Source organism: Acinonyx jubatus, chromosome B3 (genome assembly GCF_027475565.1).
Source record: "Acinonyx jubatus isolate Ajub_Pintada_27869175 chromosome B3, VMU_Ajub_asm_v1.0, whole genome shotgun sequence".
In the NCBI taxonomy this organism is placed as follows: Eukaryota; Metazoa; Chordata; class Mammalia; order Carnivora; family Felidae; genus Acinonyx; species Acinonyx jubatus.
Window position 1 is genome coordinate 65,998,758 of NC_069386.1, and position 20,977 is coordinate 66,019,734.

A 20,977-nucleotide genomic window follows, 5' to 3' on the forward strand; every position below is an offset into this window, starting at 1 on the left:
TATTTTGTTGATAGTTTCCTTTGCTGTGTAGAAGCTTTCTAGATTGATCTAGTCCCATTTGTTTATTTTTGGTTTTGGAGTCTGATCCAAAAGCTCAGTGCCAAGACCAATGTCAAAGAGCTTACCACCTATGTTTTCTTCTAGAATTATTATGGTTTCAGGTCTTTCATCTATTTTGAGTTCTAATTTGTTTTAAGTTTTTAACCTGTTTTGAGTTCATTTTTGTGTATGGTATAAAATGGTGATGTAGTTTCAGTCTTTGGCATGTAGCTGTCCCATTTCTGAACACCATTTATTGAAAGAGACTGTTCTTTCCCCAATGTATATTCTTAGCTCCTTTGTAATAAAGTAATTGACGATATATGTGTGGGTTTATTTGTGAGCTCACTATTCTTTTCCACTGATCTATTTGTCTGTTTTTATGCAAATACCATACTGTTTTGATTACTATAGCTTTATAGTACAGTTTGAAATCAAGGAGTGTGAAACCTCCAACTTTGTTCTTCTTTCTCAAAATTGGTTTGTCCATTCAGGGTTGTTTGTGGCTCTATACAAGTTTTAGAATTATTTGGTCTAGTTCTGTGCAAAGTTCCATTGGAACTCTGATAGAGATTGCACTGCATCTATAGATTGCTTTGGGTAATATGGACATTTTAACAATTAATTTTTCCAATCAATGAGCATGGAATATCTTCCCATTTATTTGTGTCTTTTTCAATTTCTTTCACCAATATCTTATAGTTTTCAGTGTGCAGGCCTTTAGCCTCCTTGATTAGATTTATACCTAGGTATTTTATTCTGTTTGATACGATTGTAAATGGAATTGTTTTCTTAATTTCTCATTCTGGTGGTTTGTTATCATTGTATAAAAATGTGACAGACTTCTGTATACTGATTTCATATCCTGCAGCCTTTTTGGATTTGTTTATTAGTTCTAATAGTTTTTTGGTGGAGTCTGTAGGGTTACTATATAAAGTATCATGTTATCTGCAAATAGTGACAGTTTTACTTCTTCCTAATGTGGATGCTTTTTTTTTCTTGCTTCATTGCTGTGACTAGAGCTTCTAGTACTATGTTGAATAAAAGTGACGAGAGTGAATGTCATTGTCTTATTCTGATCTTAGAGAAAAAGCTTTGAACTTCTCACTATGGAATATGATGTTAGCTGTGGGCTTGTCATATATTGCCTTTATTGTGTTGAGGCACTTCCCTCTATGCTCACTTTGTTGAGAATTTTTATTATAAATGGATGCCAAATTTTTCTAATGCTTTTTCTGCATGTATTGAGGTGATCATATGATTTTTATCCTTCATTTGTTAATATGGTGCATCATGTTAATTGATTTGCAGATGTGAACCATCTTATTACCCTGGAATAAATCCCACTTGATTTGTTTGTTGGAAGATTTTTGATTACTGATTCAATCTCCTTACTAGTAATCAGTCTATTTAGATTTTCTATCTCTTAAGGAGTTAGTCTTGGAAGATTGTATGTTTCTAAAAATTTATCCATTTCTTCTACATTGCCAAATTTGTTGTCATATAATTGCTTTTAGTAACTCTTATGATCCTTTGTGTTTCTGTGGTGTCAGTTGTAGCATGTCCTCTTTCATTTCTGATTTTATTTATTTGAAGTCCTCTTAATTTTTTGCTGGATCTAGTCAAAATCTTTGTCAATTTTATCATTTCCAAGAACTAGCTCTTAATTTCATTGATCTTCTCTTTTGTCTTTTGAGTCTCTATTTTATTTCTGCTCTACTCTTTGTTGTTTCCTTATTTCTCCTAATTTTTGGCTTTGTTTATTCTTTCTCGTTCTTGAGGTGTTAAAGTAGATTGTTTGAGATTTTTCTTGTTTCTTGAGGTAAACCTGCATTGCTTTGAACTACCCTTTAAAACTGCTTTTACTGTATCCCATAGGTGTTGGATTGTTGTATTCCCATTTCCATTTGTCTCAAGGTATTCTTTTTTACTTTGCCTTTGATTTCTTTATTGACCCATTAGTTCAATAGCATGCGGTTTAATCTCCACATACTGCTGAATTTTCCAGTTTTCTTCTTGTATTTGATTTCTAGTTTTCATAACATAGTGGTTGGAGAAAATGATTGCTATTATTTCAGGCTTCTTAAATTTATTATTTTTTTGTGGCCTAATATGTGATCTATCCTGGAGAATGGTCACAAACACTTGAGAAGAATGTGTATTCTGCTTTTGGATGGGATATTCTGTATAAATCTACCAAGTCCATCTGGTCTGATGTGTCATTTAAGGCTGATGTTTCTTTGTTGATTTTTCTGTCTGGGTGATCTATTTATTGATGTAAGTGGTTCTTACTTACATGATGATTAAGGTTCTCTACTATTGTATTGCTGTTAATTTCTTCTTTTAGGTCTGGTAATATTTGATCTGGCAATATTTATATATTTAGGTGCTGCTATGTTGGGTACATAAATATTTACAAATTTTATGTCATCTTTTTTGTTTGACGCTTTTATCATTATATAATGCCCTTGTCTTTTGTTACAGTCTTTGTTTTAAAGTGGTATAACAGTACCACTTTTCTTTTTCCATTTGCATGGAGTATCTTTTCTATTCCTTCACTTTTATTCTGTGTGTGTCCTTAGAGCTAAAGTGAATCTCTTTTAGGCAACATATAGTTGAGTCTTGTGTTTGTTTGTTTGTTTAATCCATTTAGCCACTCTTTGTCTTTTGTTTGGAGAATTTGGTCCATTTACACTGAAATTAATTATTGACAGGTATATTACTTATTGCCATTTGTTAAGTTTCCTATCTTTTTTGTAATTTCTTTCTGTTCCTTTCTTCTTTTCTTGCTGTCTTCCCTTGTGGTTTAATGCCTTTTTTTTTTTGATGTTGGATTTAGATTCCTTTCTCATTATCTTTTGTGTATCTATTATAGGTTTTTGGTTGTTGGTTGCTGTGAGGTTTATATATACATAACATTTCATATATAGCAGTCTGTTTTAAATAGATAACAACTTTAATTTGAATGCATTTTAAAAGCTATATTCCCTCCCCCACACTGTATGTGTTAAAAGTTTTTTCTTTTTTTGTTTTTAAGAGAGAGAGGGGGAAAGAGAGATTGTGAATGGGGGAGGGGCAGAGAGAGAGAATCCCAAACAGGCTTTACATTGTCAGCGTGGAGTCAGGGCTCGAACCTATGAACAGAGAGATCATGACCTGAGCCAAAACCAAGTCAGGTTTCAGCTTAAGTTTCAGCTTAATCGACTGAGCCACCCAGGCACCTCATTATGTTTTTAATATTATATTATACATTTTTAATTTTGTATATCCCTTAATTATAATTATAGTAAATTTTTCTACTTTTGTCCTTTAACCTATAAACTGATTTTATAAGTGGTTAATTCACTACCTTTACTATATATTTCCTTTAATCCATTAGATTTTTACTTTCATATGTTTTCTAGTTATTAGATATATGCTTTTTTTTTTTTTTTTACAGCCTAGAGAAATCCCTTTGAAATTTCTTGTAAGGCCAGTTTAATGGTGATAAACTCCCTAAGCTTTTCTTTTCTGAAAAAAATTTTATTTCTTTTTCAATTCTGAATGATAATTTTGCTGGGTAGATTTTTCTTGGCTGGAAGTTTTTTTTCTTTTCAGCACTTTGAGTATATTATGATACTCCCTCTGGCCCTCAAAGTTTCTGCTGAAAAATCAGCTGATAGTCTTATGGGGGGGGTTCCCTTGTATGTAACTATTAGTTTTTTTCTTGCTGCTTTTAATATTCTCTATCTTTAGCTTTTGGTATTTTAATTATAATGGGTCTTGCTATGGATCTCTCTGGATTCATCTTATTTGTAATTCTCTTTGCTTTCTGGACCTGTATGTCTGTTTCCTCAGGTTAGGGACGTTTTTAGCTATTATTTCGTCAGTAAGTTTTCTACCAATTTCTCTCTTTCTCTTCTCCTTCCAAGACCCCAATAATGTGAATGCTATTATTCTTGATCTTGTCTCCTAGGTCACTTTAGCTATCTTCACTTAATTTTTGTTTCTTTTTTGATCTGATCTTTCTGGGTGAGTTCCATTGCTTTGTCTGCCAGCTCACTAATCCTTTTTCTACTTCATTTAGTCTGCTATTGAATCCTGCAGTGACTTTTTCAATTCAGTTATTGTATTTTTCAGCTGTGTGACTTCTGTTTGTTACTTTCTTATATTTTCTGCCTCATTGTTGAAGTTCTCACTGTGCTCATCCATTATTCTCTTGAATTCAGTGAACATCTTTGTGAATACTACTTTGAACTCTTTATCAGTTAAATTATTTAGCTCTATTTCAGTAAGGTGTTTTCTGAGGTTTTGTCTTATTCTTTCATTTGGAACATATTCCTCTGTTTCCTCATTTTGCTTTACTCTCTGTGTTTGTTTCTAAATATTAAATGAAACAGCTGTCTCTTCCAGTCTTGATGGGAGTGGCCTTCTGTAGATGAACCTTGTTGTTCAACCTTGCTTTAGCTCCTGGTTGTCTCTTGAACTTTTGTGATTGCCTAAGTAGACTGATTTATTCTTGTTAGGTCCCCAGTGTCGAAGGTGTTCCAAGACCTATCAGTGTTACAAAGGGAGTGATCTCAGTTAAGAACTAGTTTCAGGTGGATTGAAAGCCAGATCCTCAGGCAGCAGTTTTTAAAGAATGCAAATATATACATTTCGGTGGGACCACAAGTGTAAACTCTGCTGTTAGACTTTGAGATTTGATGAAAGTGTCCTCTGGGCATGAGTTACAAAAACCTGGGCTTCTTTCTGAGGGGTATCAGTGAGCTGTAACAAGGCCAAGGGAGGGCTCAAAGATGTAACTTCTTGCCTGTGGTTTCTGAGGGCACCTCTGTAATCTTTAGGTATGTGACTAACATGAAGCCTGTCCCTCAGGTTGAAGCTCCAGGACAAGCATATGGGCCTTTTGCAAAGCAGACGGGAGGAGTTTCAGTCTGCTGTCTGTTCAGTGCTGTAGGTGTGGTAGCCTCCATAGAGCTAGTCCTGTGGGGCTTAGAAACAGAAGCCCCTCTGGCTGCTAGGTTCAAGTGATTGAGGAGTGTCTGTTGTGTGGACTGTGCTTGGTGGCCAACTTGAGTGAGGCTGCAGGAGAGCACTGAGGGTGATGTCCATGGTTTTAGTGATGCAGGGGAAGAGTGCTGGGTGCAGAACATACCCATGGCTTTAGCAAGGTATGGGAGGAGCACTGGGGTGGGACATGCCCACAGATTTAGCAATGCAGGAAAAGAGTGCTAGAGGTGGGGCTCACCTGTGGATTTAGCAAGGAAAGAGTGCTGAGGGTAGGGCATGCCTATAACTTTTGCCACGTAGGGGAAAAGTATTGGAGGTGAGGCACCTGCACTTGTCACCAGAACTAGCAATGTGGAAAGAAGGAGAGGGAAAATGTTGCTTACCAGCACTTCCATCTCCAAAGAAAATCCCAACTTGCCCTTGCCCCTTCAGCAGACAATTATATATTAGCAAATAAATCTTCACGTATGACCCAGTCATCTCTCAAACTGCTGTCTTTGTGCTGTGTCCTGGGAGGAGTGAGTCTATGCACAAGCTCCTGAAAAGGAATATCTCAAATCTCCACAGTCCCTTAGACCCCCTGGGTGTGTGCCCCATTGGTTTTCAAAGCCAGATGTTTTAGGGTCCTTGTCTTTCAAGTGCAGGTTTTACAGTTTTGGGGTGTCCGGTGTGGGGCACAAACCCCTCCCTCCTCAGGGAGAGGTTTCAGTATTGTGAGATCCCTTTCTGTTGTGGGTCACTGCTGGGGTTTTGGGCAAGATTGAGTCTCTGCTTTTGTCACACATTTTGATGTGGCCCTTTTATTCCTTGTTGTGGAGGGAGCTATTCAGCTAGAATTCAGTGGGAATTATGCCATATGTAGCTGTAGTTTGGGTATTTCTGTGGAAGGACGTAAGTTCAGGGTCTTCTTTTGCAGCTATCTTGGACTGCTGCTTAATTTATATATTTTTGTCTGTCTTGTTGAAGTACTGAATATAAAATATATCAAGAGCATGTAATTTATTTTTACAAATATTTGTCACTTGTTAACCAAGTAGCTACTTAGTTAAGGAAGGTTTTTTCCTACAACTCCAGATGACTTTGTAAATAACCTTGAATGATTTGAAAAACATTTATGTAATAAAATCTTTAATTGAATAAACTAATCAAAATTTATTGGCCATATTACTCTTCTCTTTAAACATTTATTGTATATAGTTTTAAAAATTTATATGTATCTGTAATTAGTAGTAGAGATGACTAGAGCTGATGTGAACTGGATGCAACTGTGGACAAATGTGCCACTCTTCCACTTTATTTCACTTCGTTAATGCAGAGAGATATACTGTAGTAAGTCTCCAAGCAGTAACCCAGATGGACTTTCAAATCCACTTTCTTTTTCACTCTGTTTTACTGATTATTTCCACTTTCAATGTTGCAGTGGGGTCAGATGAACTGGATAGCTACATGTATCAGACAGTGGGTCATCACGCCGTCGATCTGTATGCAGAAGCGATGGCTCTTCCCCTCTACCGCCGTACCATAAGAGGAAGGAGTGTGGATACCGGACGAGTGTATACCGAATGTGAAGGTGATGAGGTTGAAGATCTCTATGAGCTTTTGAAACTTGTTAAGGTATGCACAGGAACCAATTACATTAACTGAATAATGTAGTAATAATTAACAACTGTTAGTAACCCAGCTATTCTTTGACAAGATAGTTAGTCTTTTTGGGTAGAAAAGAAAACTTACTATGCCTTTATTTTAAATACTATTTAAAAATAAAACTTTTGGTATAGTTTGGCATTCATGGTTGTCAAATGTCTTTAATTAAGTTTTTCCTTAGGATTTTGGAGCTGATGACCTTTTAATCTTTTTTTTTTTTTTTAAACAAATACTTATTGAATGCTACTATGTGCATGGTATATAGTTCTAGGCACTGGGGATAGTGCAGTGAAGAGATCAGACAAAGCCCTGTTCTGTTGGAGCTTACTTTGCAGTGGGACCAGACAGATAATAGACAAACAAGCAAATCATATGCTTGGTGCTGAAGAGTACTATGAGGACGAAGGAAACAGAGTGGTAAGGAGTGATGAGGGGGTGCTCAAGCAAGACCTTTCTAGTATGGTGAAATTTAAATAGACCTAAATAAAAAACTGAACCTTGCTTAAATCTAGTAAGAGAGATACGAATTAAATTCTTAAGTCCCTGTACATAAGAGTTTGGCAGCCATTTTGCATTCACTGTTAATTTTTCTAAATAGGAAATTTAGGAGAGAAAATGTGGGCCTTATAAATGTAGTAGAAACTTATTCAGTAAGTGTTAATTAATGGAGATTATTTTATACTAAGCCATTATCTTTTCATTCGCATTGATAGTTAACTATTTGAATATATTCTGTATTCTTAATATGAATTTTTTTAATCAGCTGTAGTCAATTCATACAAGGCATACCTAGTGAAATAGAGTGTAAGCTGATATTCTCTGCTTGTCTTAGCCTATTGTCACAAAGGGAAGGAAGATTTCTGTCCCTTCTATCCAGAAACATTGCATTTCATTTTCTCATTTTTCACAGAACGTTCAGCTTCTGAGAAGTTATATTATGAACCAGTATCATGAAAATTTGCTACTTCAGTGTTATATTTTAAATTTGATGCTGATCAAAGCTTAATATCAATTAAGGGTTTTGATTCAGAAAAAATACATGAAGCACTTAAATTCTTTTAAAGTTTGCTTGAATTAAGTATTTCTTATTTTGTATGTCAGATATTTTCATTTGTATTTACCTTTAGAAAAGAAACTGATAAGGAAAACACTTGGAATAATGCCGTAATTTATTGTTTAGTTATGGATAGTGTAAGAAGTAGATATTTTTCAAAGGAAATTACAAGGACCTTTACAAGGATCTTTCCTCTGGGAAGATACATACTAATAACAACTATTTTGATTATCAAACAAGAGGGAAAGGCATAAAAGTTCCACTTTTAATTGTCTTTCTGTACAAATAAGATCTTGAAACTGCTCACTTTCAAGTGTGAAATATTGAGTGCAAATTCTGCATTTTTAAAATTTCTTTTTTAAGGTACAGAGAAATTGGGTATTAAGTTTTTAGCATAAACAAGTTTTACAAAATGGTGGGACTCACACCAGAAGTGATTGGATTGCCTAAAAATCACTGATAACTGATAACTTTGGGGAAGCTGTGTGATAATAACAGCCTTCCAAGAAAGGGAAAGATAATAAATTACTGATCAATTTAATTAAAAATGGGCAGATTAGTAGTAATTAAGAAGAAATTTCCCTTTTGATCCATGCTGTCTTTGGAGAAATGGATGCTTTGCCATTATCTTTATAGTAACCGTCAGTTATGACATAAATTAATGCTAATGTTAAATCTTGACAACTGCTTTGGAAGTTAGTACATGATAATTATAACTATAGTTGAAAGAGATGTTATCAAGTTGTTGGGGACGAAATAGTTCCTTCTCTTTCTGTATAGAAATATTAATTTTACTATAGGATATTTTAAGGACATAAATATTAGAAATATATTGCTTTTATGGAAGAGATTGTATAGCTAGGCTTTTATAGTTAAATCCATTTGTGAAACACTGGTGTAAAAATTCCAATAGAGGTCTTACATAGTCTAATGAATAATTGAGTAATTATGGGAAAAAACGGATCTAGAAGAGCTATAATTCTTCAGGTTAGTGTTCACTCATTCTAAGAAAAAGATGGGATTGCATTTCTTAATCCTTTGAATATTAATGGAGCATTGGAAGCATTTAGATTCATTTTCATTTTAAGCATTTATTTATAACAGGTTGCAGTTTTGTGACTTTCCCATGTAAGTCAATCTTTTGTTTTGTAGCTCTTTTTTTACCTCAAAATATTAGAGCTAATTTTTGAGTAGGAGTTGTTTCTTTTTGCAAAGTGCTTAACTAATTGCTGAAAAGAAGTAGCTACGACTTGGGAGAAATGACAGAGTAAGTTTCCTACTTTGTAGAAGTTACGAAAACCAATTTAAATGTAATAAGCTTTTATATCTCATAGATTACTGGGTGATTATGACAGGAGATACATATGTATATCTCAAGCTGTTTACAAGATAACCTGATTTTCACATAACTAGCCTTTTTTTTATTCTTTAGAATTTCGTTAGTATTAAAACGTCACCTTGGTTTTCACCTGGATTAATTTGGTATATATATTTTTTGGTATACATATATTTTTGGTATATATATTAATTTGGTATATAGATAACCTATATTATTTCCTGGAAATACAGTGATTTTTAAATTCTGTGGGTTTTCTTTGTAAGTCATGTAAGAAATGTAATAGGGGTGCCTAGGTGGCTCAGTCGGTTGAGCGTCCGACTTTGGCTCAGGTCATGATCTCACACTCCATGAGTTCGAGCCCCACGGCCAGCTCTGTGCCGACCGCTCAGAGCCTGGAGCCTGTTTTGGATTCTGTGTCTCCCTTTCTCTCTCTGACCCTCCCCTGTTCATGCTCTGTCTCTGTCTCAAAAAAATAAATAAACGTTAAAAAAAATTAAAAAAAAAAAGAAATGTAATAGTTACTGAAGGATATGTGTAAACACCATATCCCTATAAAGAGTGTATTTAAGGATTAACTTATTCTTTCTCTCTCTAGTGGTTTGGAGCCACTTCTTACTGTTTCTGATATCTTCCTCTGTCTTGGCTATTCCTTCTTTTTAGTCCATCTTTAAGAAACTTCCATAAGGAAGATACTTTCAAATCCATACATTTTGAAAATGTTCCTATTCTGCCCTCACATTTGATGGATACATTGGATGAATTTAAAATTATAGATTGAAAAGTAATTTTTCCTCAAACCATTCAAGGCATTGCTCCATGGTTCACTAGCATTTTGCTGATGAAAAATTTGATGCTGATGTGATTTTTGTTCTTTTTAGCTGACTTATTTTTCCTCTCTGTTAACTTTTATGATTGTGTCTTTATGGTTGGTGTACTGAAATGTCACAACAATGCATTGGATATTGAAGGTTGCTTTTCCTGCATCCGTTCTGCAGCTTCCTATTGAGTAGCAGCATATCTCTGTCCTCTCTCTCTTAATGATGGTTCAGGGATGGTATTAATCCAGGTGAAAGCCAGTCACAACATGGCATTCTCCTGACTATAGTGATTGCATCAGGGATGGTTTTGTTAACTTATGTGTACCCAATAGAATGAATGAAGCCTAGGATGATGGATGGTTGGCAGGAGATAAACACTTTCTCCAGTAGAGAAGTGTGGATGTAAGACCTAGAGTTGCTATGGCTTTTTGTTTTGTATGGCAAAAACATACAAATGTCAGATCTGACACACACACAAAAATAGCAGAGCCAACGGAAGTGTAGCTTGAGGATGGCTCTGAGAAATCCTCTTCCTTTGTTTGATAATTGGCTCCCTTGGTTTTCTCTATTCCCTTTTTGTGGTATTCTCACTGATCGGACGTTAGACCTCCTAGTTTGAATCTTCGTATCTCTTGTCTTTTCTCACATTACTTTGTATCTTTCTATCTTTTTGTTGTACATGATGTGAGATTTCCTTTTTAAATGCCCTCCTTTCTTAACAGTTGTATTTTTGGTGATCAATAACTTCACTTGTTGGTTGTTTCTTTTTTATAACAATTTATTTCTCCTTCTATAGATGTAACATTCTTATATCCCTCTTAAAATACAAACTAGTGATTTTAAGCATTGTTTCCTAAAATATTAATGTTTCCTTTAAGGTCTTTTTTCTCTTTCCTTCTCTTTCATGTTGTAGTCTTTTCTTAAATGTCTTGGTTGCTTATTCATATCTGAGAATTAGGCAGGAGCAAAGCTGACTGTGAACATTTTTGACTTTAGAGTTTTTCCAGCCCCATATCTCATACTTGTTATACCTGGAGTTCAGGATAATGTAGCCTAATTTGTTCTCTTCCTTGGTTTGCTTCTCTGCTACGCAAATAGTAGGTTACAGCTTCTGCTGCTGACGTATCAGCCGTTGTTCCATCTTCATCTGTTGACTCAGGAAATGTACTGAAATCCTTTGATGTCTACCCCTGCCTGCCCACATTTTGTTTTCTAGATGTTATATCTTTGTTGTCATTTTAATGGACTCTCTTTAGCCAGAAATCTGTGTTAATTTTTTTTCTAATGGGATTCATTTAATATTCTTCCTTAAGCTGCATATTCAGTCTTCCTCTTCTAATCCTTGCTACTTTTCTTCTCTCATATTTGTTTTCTCAGTTTATCTTGGTGTTGATGACCTTAAATACCTTAATGGAAACTTGTATTATAATTTGAATATAATAATAAATGAATAACTTCCATTTGTTTTTTAAACCAAATATTTACTGTTGATAAAGGTTTGTAAATAAGTGGCTGATTTCTTAAACTAGATTTTAACTTCATATTTTTAGAAACATCAATTGCCACTTTACTCTTTGTGTTGGTTAGATTTATTTTGATTATAAGTCATATTCAAACTGTTTTAAAGAAAAAGAATTTTGGTTTTTTTTACATATTATATATTCTTTTCCTTGTTAATTTTTAAAAATTTTAATTTCAGTATAGTTAACTTATAGTGTTGTATTAGTTTTAGGTGTACAGTATAGTGATTCAACAATTCTATACATTGCTCAGTGCTCACCACAATGTGTACTTTTAATTCTCTTCTGTTTTACCCACCCCCCCCCCCACTTCCCCTCTGGTAATCACGTTTGTTTTCTATAGTTGAGAGTCTGTTTTACGGTTTGTCTCTTTTGTGATTTGCTCATTTGTTTTGGTTTCTTAAATTCCAGATATGAGTGAAACCATATGGTATTTGTCTTTCTCTGACTTATTTCACTTAGCATTATCCTCTCTAGATCCACCATGTTATTGCAAGTGGCAAGATTTCATTCTTTTTTATGGCTGAATAATATTCCATTATTTATATATAACCTATAGTATATACATATAATTATTAATATATAATAATATGTATAAACTATAATCACATTTATGTGTGTGTGTGTGTGTATATATATATATATATATATATATATATCACATCTTCTTTATCCATTCATCTATTGATGGACAGTTGAGCTGCTTCCCTAATTTGACTATTGTAAATAATGCTACAATAAACATAGCAGTGCAATATATCTTTTTGAATTAGTGTTTTTGTATTCTCTGTGTAAATACCCTCTAGTGGGATTACTTGATCATATGGTAGTTCTATTTTTAACTTTTTGAGGGACGCCCATACTGTGTTCCACAGTGGCTGTACCAGTGTGCATTTCCACCAACAATGCATGAGAGTTCCTTTAAGAAAAAGAGAATTTATTGACAGTAACCTAAAGATAAGTTTGGCTTCAAGTAGACTAAGTACAAGACACAAATTATGTAATCAATATCTTTTCCCCCCTGTTTCCATCTCTTGCCTCTATTTTCTATTGATTCCATTCTTTGACTAGACTCTTATATTCAGAAAATGGCTCCTGGTTGCATTTTTTCTGGTTCAAATCTAGTAGGAAAAGCTTCAGTCTTTTTAAATAACTCAAAGGAAAATGTAGTTATCCAGTTATATTTCATTGCCACTCAGTGGCCTGACTTGTATCATCTATGAACCAGTCATTGTTGATGATTTTATTTGACTGGATAGGTCTAGATCATATGCCATTCCTAGAGCAACAGATAGAGTCATGATTACTAGAACCACATTTTACTATGGTTCTGTGGGAAGAACAGAACCCATTGGGGGGAAAAGTGGATCTCCAAATACAAAGCAAGCTGTTGCTGGTAGAAGTGTGAACTGTGTCAGGGAGGTAAAAAGCAGCAAGTTTCCTGAAAATAAATAGGTTTCAATTGCTTACAAACTTAGGAACCATCCTAAATGGCTCTTCTTTCAGTATGTCCCTCCCTCCTCTCCTCCATCTCTTCTTCCCTCCCTCCTTCTGTCTTATCCTTTTTCAAACCTAGTTGACCATTGGAACCACAACAGTGAGTCTATACTCTGGGACTTGCATTCAATTCTCATGATGTCTCCACTTGAATATTCTATAGGCACGATAAATTCAACAAGTTCAAAATTTTATTCATTCTCTTCCTGCACAAACTTGCTCCATTTCCTATATTTCTCTCTTATATTTCTTTCCTATATTTCTCTCTCTTTCTCTCTTTCCTATATTTCTCTAAAATCATCATCATCTACCCCCATCACATAAGTCTAACCTGGGACCCACAACTAGATTTCCATTTTCTTTCAGTTCACTCCCACACCAACCACCACTATTAGATCTCTAGGAACCTGCTATTGCTTCTGTGACTTCTGATATCTGACCCTGTGATTTCATTCTCACTATTACTGAGTTTTCACCTGTACTCTGTGAGAGTCTCCTAACTCGTCAGCTTGCCTTCAGTATCACCTTGTGTACCATTCAACCCTTCTACTCTATTGTCCTTGGCTGTTCTGCATAAATACTTAAATAACCCACTACTAAGGCAAACTACAAGCACATTACCTTGTCAGAAAAGACTCTTTTAAGAAGAGATCCTTGTCTTCCCTTCCATTCCTACCTGTCTGATCCTGTCATTTCCATACAAGTTTCTGGGTTCAAGTTATAATGAACTAATAGGTTTTAGGAGATTGCTTTTTATATCTGAATCTTTGCCTGTACTTTTCCATATTCTTATCTCTGTTCTAAAGAACTTCTCACTTCATACACTTCTATGAAATGGGCTGTAATTTATCTGCTTCCTGTATTTTCCTTCTCTGTTTGTCTATACCTCTACTGTTTTCCTCAGGACATTAGTAGGATTATTTATGTGACTGTCTCTTGCTAGATTGTGAGACCCTCAAAGACATACTCGGTACTCTTCATTTTTACATATCTAGTGTACAGCAGTATTTCTGGCATATGGATGCCTTTTAAAGGATGACTGAACAAATTAGTCCAAAGCTTAACAAATTATATGTTATATCACAATGTATCTAATTCAGGGGAGCCACAACATTGTTATAAAATAGGATGTAATGCCATTGGTAAATTCATTTTGTTTTTGTTTTTCCACTTAGAAGCTTAAATGGAATAGGCATAATTGTGAAACTTTTCAAAATAAGATATCCTATCAGATTTGGCACTATAACCCACTAAGTATACCAAGAATAATTTCCAGCTGCAGAGTACTTTATAAAAATGCTGAGCAGACACTTTTTCAAATTATTTTTGGTGTCTGCATGTTAGAAAACATGCTTATGGTGGAAAATTGCTCTGTGGATCTTTTTTCACTCTGAATATTAGGGAAAAAAACCCTTGGTGGTTGGGTGGCTTGAGGCAAATCCAAAAGGTTTGGAGTGGGAGGAACATATAAGAGGCCCTTAAGATTTGCAGGGAGGACCCAGACATAATGCTAATTAAACAGGCACATAGCCCTGTACAGATTGCTCCTGGCTCTTCAGCATTGCACAGCTTGCCTCAAGCCCTGTCAGTTCCCAAGATTTTGGACATTAAACCTGGTCCCTTGGCACAAGAAATGCTTTGCTAGTATTGATTCTGGACCCTAAACAGAAGAGTTGGAATCAGCACAGACAAGTGTCATTTTGACTCCCAGGTGCGACTTCATTGAGGCTGTGTTATTGCTGGCCCTTCAGACAGTAAAGTCAAGCATGCATGAGAAAGCACATGATGGAAGATCTGTCTGGAAGTAAAATGTTGGATTATACTTGTCAATTATTACAGTTTGTAAACTTATCGCAGGTCTAGAGTCTTCATCTGTAGGTTCCCCCTAAAGCTTAGAAAATGTGACTCCCTCATTTTAGCAAAATGATTATTCTGTCTCCTAACCTTGAACTTTCTCCTCTTGGTATCACTGATTGTGTGTGTATATTAAACATGCACATATATACTCTTTCAATTTATTTTTTGCCTGGTTCAGTGCCTCTCTATACTAATTGACTTTCCTTATGTTCCTTTCTTCTGCAAAATATAGATTTCTATCTTAACTCTATGTATTTTAAAGTGTGTTGGGTATGTCTGACTTATCTTTCAAGTCTCTGGTGTCTGGGTCCTATTGAATTTTTCGTCTTTTTTCCTGTCTATGCTACCATTTATTTTTTAAGAAACCTTTTGTAGACGTCTGCTTAGGAATTGTGTTGTCTAAGACACTAGATGTATGTTTCTGTCCTACAGTCCTTTACTTTAATTCTAGACCTGTATTTTACCTTGTCTTTGTTATATTCTCTATTAAATGACTAAGAACATATTACTAAAATTTACAAGTATAAATTAATTTATTCATTTATTGTTATCCTTCCATTTTTTCAAAGCACAGGACTTTATTGGCAGTGACACATGGTATGATAGATCTTAAACTGATCTTTTTACATTGACTTTTCCTTTTAAATTGGGAACTTGTTCATCCAGATAATTTGTGGTGCTTATATCATAAAATAGCCATAAAAAGTAAAGATGATATCAATAGAGTTTTTAAATTATTAGTATTGGTAAGAGATGATTCAGTAGAGACTTGTTCTGTGACATGCTGATGTGAGAAAAAAATTGAGTGAATAAAAAGGATGAATTAATCAACCTTGACTTTTCCTGTTATCTTTAACCTGATACTACTGCAGTTTATAGACTCCTCTATGTTTTTCTTTCTGCAAACATTAATTGGATGCTTATAATATACCAGTAGTGTAAAGAGATGTTCAAGACAGTCTCAGCCTTCAGAGAACCTGGAGAGACAAGGTACAGTTGCCATTGGAGTATGCAATTAAAGTGCTATGGGAATTGAGAGGAGAAAAAAAAATCTCATGTAGGAGCATCAAGAGGGTCTTATGGGGGCAATTACATTTGATATCCTTGTACGTTGTTTGGGTTTTGACAAAGGCAGGCATGAGCAAATGTCTAAGAGAAAGTTGCAAATTAGGGGCAGAGCTTATCCAAACTCACAGAAGCAGGAAATCATGAGATACATGAGGGAAGTAGCAAGAAGTTCAATTTGGCTAGAGCTCGGAGTTTAAGGAGTAGTGGAAAATAAGTCTACAAAGGTTGATTGAAATAAAAAAGGAGTGTCTTAAATTTTAGGCGGGATTGTGTAGGCAGCCCCTAAGTTGGTATTTTCCAACTGAGTTTAATGTGTCGCAACCTTTTTTTCTTTAAATGAAAGAGACTAGAATAAAATAGAAAATATCAAAATGCATTGTACATAGTAAGGTTAATTATATTTTGTGAAATGTGCATTCACATATGTGAATATAAATGAGTGTTATGTGAGTATAAATGTATGTTATGTATATTCTACACTGTTAAACAAATTGTTATGGTTAAACAAATTTGAAAGCCACTACCCTGAAGGATTTTGCAAATGGAATGACATAGAATTGTACAGTTGAAGGGAACTTCAAGGACATTAAGTTGAACCACTATAATGATGCGAGAAATGGATTAGAGAAGTGGAATTCTGGAGATGAGGAGCTCAAACTGAAAACTGAGATACTGGGCTAGATGAAAGTTTCTGAGGACCTGAACTGGGGGAATGGCAGTGTGAAAGGGGAAGAATGGACATTGTAGGTGGATTGATAGGGCTTGATGGTGGCCTAAATAAAAACATGTGTAAATAAAAAGTGACAAGGAGTCTACATGAAGTACTTCATAAACTAACAGTTCCACGTCTAATTAATTCAGCTTTCACTGGGCAGTGTTTCTAAGCGAAGTGAATTACAATAGCTATGTATTACAAATATCGTGACACTAAATTTTACAGCACCCTGTCTTTGTCATCTGTTTAATCTGGTGTAGGATGGTATAGGAGATGCTTCATTCAAGCTGGCTTCATTTAATCAAGATTAACTCTTTTTTTTTTTTATAAATCAAGATTAACTCTTAATAAATCTTAGTCTTACTACAGGTGTTGGTGAGGATGTGGAGAAAAAGGAACTCTCTTGCACTGTTCTTAGGAACAGCCAAGAACACTCTGGAAAGCAGTGTGAAGGTTCCTGAAAAAGTTAAAATAGAAATACCATATGATCCAGCAATTGTACTACTGGGTATTTACCCAAAGAATACAAAAACACAAACTCAAAAGGATACATGCATCACTGTGTTTATAGCAACGTTATTTACAATAGCCAAGTTGTGGAAGCAACCCAGTTATCTGCTGAGTGATGAATGGATAAAGAAGAGGTGGTATATACAATGGCATGTTATTCAGCCATAAAAAAGAATGAAATCTTGCCATTTGCAACAACATGAGTGGACCTAGAAAGTTTAATGCTAAGTGAAATAAGCCAGTCAGAGAAAGACAAATACCGTATGATTTCACTAATATGTGAAATTTAAGAAACAAAACAAATGAGCAAAGAGAAAAAGAGAGAGAGAGAGAGAGAGAGAGAGAGAGAGAGAGAGAGAGACAAACCAAGAGACTCTTAACCATAGAGAACAAACTGATGGTTACCAGAGGGGATGTGGGGGATGGGTAAAATAGGTGATGGAGATTGAGGAGTGAGTGCACTTGTGATGAGCACTGACTGATTAAAATAAAAACTTAAATAAATAAATACATAAATGTTAGTCTTGATGGTGCTTTTAACTGAATGTTTAACATTTTTTTCATATTGTTATATGTGGTACATACCAACTAAAAAATTTGTTTCCCTATTTCTTAACTCTAAATAAAATCACCTAGTGTGAATTCCCAGAAGGAAGCAAAAAGTACTATATTAATGAGCTTAACATAATAATCTGTGTAAGTGGGATTTAATTTTATAGTGATTGAATTAAAAACTTATTTACTGGTGATCATGTAAAATATTGTCTTTTCTTCAGCTTTATTCATATAGTTGACATAACATTGTATAAGTGTGAGGTGTACAATGTTTTCATGTGATACATTTATATATTGCAAAATGATATCACCCTAGCATTAGCTAACACATCCATTCCATCACTTATTTACCGTATTTTGTTTTTTTTTTCGTAGTGAGAATATTTAAGATCTATTTTTTTAGTAACTTTCAAGTGTAATACAGTATTATTAACTATAATCGCTATGCTGTACCTTAACCCCCAGAATTTATTAATCTTATAACTGGAAATTTGTACCCTTTGGTCAACATCTTCCCACAGCCCACCCCAGCCCTTGGTGACCACAATTCTACTCCCCATTTCTCTGGGTCTGGAGGTTTTTAGATTCCACATGTGTCTGTCTCTGGCTTATTTTGCTTAGTATATAATGAGATATATGTGTACTACATGTCTTCATCCATTTATCTGTTGATGGGTTGGATTGTTTCCATATCTTGGCTGTTGTGAATAATGCAGCAGTGGACACTGGGGGTGCAGGTTATCTCTTTGAGATCCTGTTTTCATTTCCTTTGAACATATACTCAGAAGTGGGATTGCTGGGTCATAAGGTAGTTCTATTTTCTTTTTCTTTTTTTTTTTTTTTTTTGAAGAACCTCCATACTGTTTTCCATAGCAGCGGTATCAATTTACTTTCCTACCAACAGTGCCCAAGTATTCCCTTTTCTCCACACCCTCACCAGCACTTGTTATCTGTTACCTTTTTGATAACAGCCTTTTTAACAGATGTGAGTGGTATCTCATTGTGGGTTTTGATTTGCATTGCTCTGATGATTAATGATGTTGTGCACCTTTTCTTGTACTGTTGGCCATTTGGATGTCTTCTTTGGAAAGATACCTATTCAGTTCCACTGCACATTTTTAAATTGGATTACTTGTGGGGCTTTTGTTATTGTTGCTGTTTTTTTTTGTTTGTTTGCTGTTGAATTGTATAAATTCTTTATGTATTTTGAGTATTAACCTTTTATCAGATACATGATTTTGCAAATATCTTATTCTGTAGGTTGTCTTTTCCTTTTGTTGTTTGTTCCTTTAACTATGCAGAAGCTTTTTAGCTTGATTTAGTCCCACTTACTTACAAAATACAAAGTCTTAATAGATTCTGTAGGCTTTTCGGCATCATGTTAGATTGAACCTGGCTTCAGACCTGTAAATTAATTGACACCTTAGATATTTCACTTACGGTTTTCCTCCAGTCTCTCCTTTTATAATTTATTCTACAAACTCCTGCCGGGTTAGTCTTTCTAAAGTGTAGATCCAATCACATTCCTCTCTTCATCAAAAATCCTTGTTGCTCACCATTGATCTGTCAGGTGCTCTGCAATATGGCTTAAGCTTATCTTTCATCATTTCCCAGTATTCCCCCACATGGAACCTATGTTCCATCTAAACTAGGCTATGTCAGAACTCATTTTAACCCACATAGGCCATGTCTTTCCTGTACAGTGCTGTGCTATAGTCATAAATAATCCTTCCTCTCCAGTTGCTTCTTTCACATGGCATCTCCTTTTGATATCTTCCTTCAAATGCTCTCACTGAATATAATATCTTTCTCTCTGGAACCTGCACATAATATTGTATTTCTCTTATAGTACTTTATCTTGATATTCAGAGCTACTACGTTTTGTTTTGTTTTGTTTTGTTTTGTTTTTTATCTTTTGGGTTTTTGTTTAAAGATGCTAAGTACCCTGAGGAGCCGGGCATTGTATTCCTTTTTTTTTTTTTTTTTAATATGGGATTTTTATACAACTCTTGAACTATATAGACATTGTGTTCAACTGTACTCCTCTGGAATTCATTTATTGCATCTGTAAACTACGAATATATCTTTCTGTTTCTGTTTTTTTATTTATCTGTTTTGAGAATAAAGGTGAAATATACGAGAGCCTCTTTAGGTTTCTAGGAAGAGAGATGCTGTATAAATTAGTCTTCTTTTGTTTTTTTGTTGTTTTTCTTAGCCTGCCGACTTCATGTTAGTGCCAGGTTTTCTTTCTACTTTATTCCTTTGCTTCCAAAATAATCCAGTAAAGCTAAATAAAGTCAGTTTTTTTTTCATTGCAAAGTTCCATTAGTATATTAATATTAAGCAGTAGCTGTAAGTTGGCATTGAGATGAGTGTAATTCCTCTTGACTTTATTAGTAAGTTAATACAGAGAAGAAAAAGAATGGTAATTGTTCAAATTGTGAAAGAGGTTTTAATATGGGGAAATTTGTATTTTATATTAGATTGAATTTATCTTTCTACATTGTTGCCTATAATTTTTGGCCCTCCTGAGACTTTTTTATAGACTTTTTCATTCAGATAATTGAACCTATTCTAAGGGACATGTGGAATTAATGTTTTCTAGCTAGTTACCTACATGAATAAACTGATGCATGGGTCATTCAAAAGAAGATAAAGAAGTGAACCTGAATATGACAAAACTTGTTATCTACAGATGCTTTCTTTCCATCAAAACTTATTTTGGCATGTTCTTTTCAGATTTAACTCTATGGTTATCTTTAAAATCTAAGCAGTGTTTTCTCTACTAACTCATTTGTAAAAAGCCTCAAGCAAGGACTTCCATTTGAAAGTTACATGAGCTGACTTTAGAGAATTTAGATTTTTGAAAGAGCTTATGAAAAAACAAGATATTTTTAAAAATGGCTCTTAAATGTTCAGTGGCAATAGAAAAGGACTATTATATACACTCCTGTTTGTGAAAGCTGTTACCTCTCAATGCCAATGGAATTACATCACAGTTACTCATAACATCTCCAGTGCTGGATCATGTGATTATTTTGTGTACTTGCACACATTGAGTGCTCAATGAGCAGTTGTTAAATTACACTTAGTGAACAAAGTTAAGCGCATCTAACCCTGATAAAGTTCATTGCTCCTTGTAGATTTTTATGAAAATACATTGACAAATAGGGGTGCCTGTGTGGCTTAGTCGGTTAAGCATCAGCTCTTGATCTCTGCTCAGGTCATGATCTCTCGGTTTGTGGCTCTGCATCAGGCTCTGCACTAACAGCATGGAACCTGCTTACGATTTTCTCTCTCCTTCTCTCTCTGCCCCTCCCCTGCTCACTCTCTCTCTCTCAAAATAAATAAAAATAATTTTTTAAATAC

At 34.8% G+C, this 20,977-nt stretch overlaps 1 protein-coding gene across 13 annotated transcripts in view; it reads left to right on the forward strand.

Annotated features, from left to right (window-relative positions):
* DPH6 (diphthamine biosynthesis 6) overlaps window positions 1–20,977 on the forward strand; it is a 433,974-nt gene that overhangs the window by 12,112 nt on the left and 400,885 nt on the right. For all 13 annotated transcript variants that reach the window (XR_008299245.1, XR_008299248.1, XR_008299243.1 and 10 more), the window contains exon 3: window positions 6,452–6,645. Coding sequence is in view for 2 of the 13 variants with exons in the window: in XM_027066889.2 (XP_026922690.1) it covers window positions 6,452–6,645 (194 nt within the window). In the remaining 11 variants the exon portion in view is untranslated. The remainder of the gene's footprint in view (window positions 1–6,451; window positions 6,646–20,977) is intronic.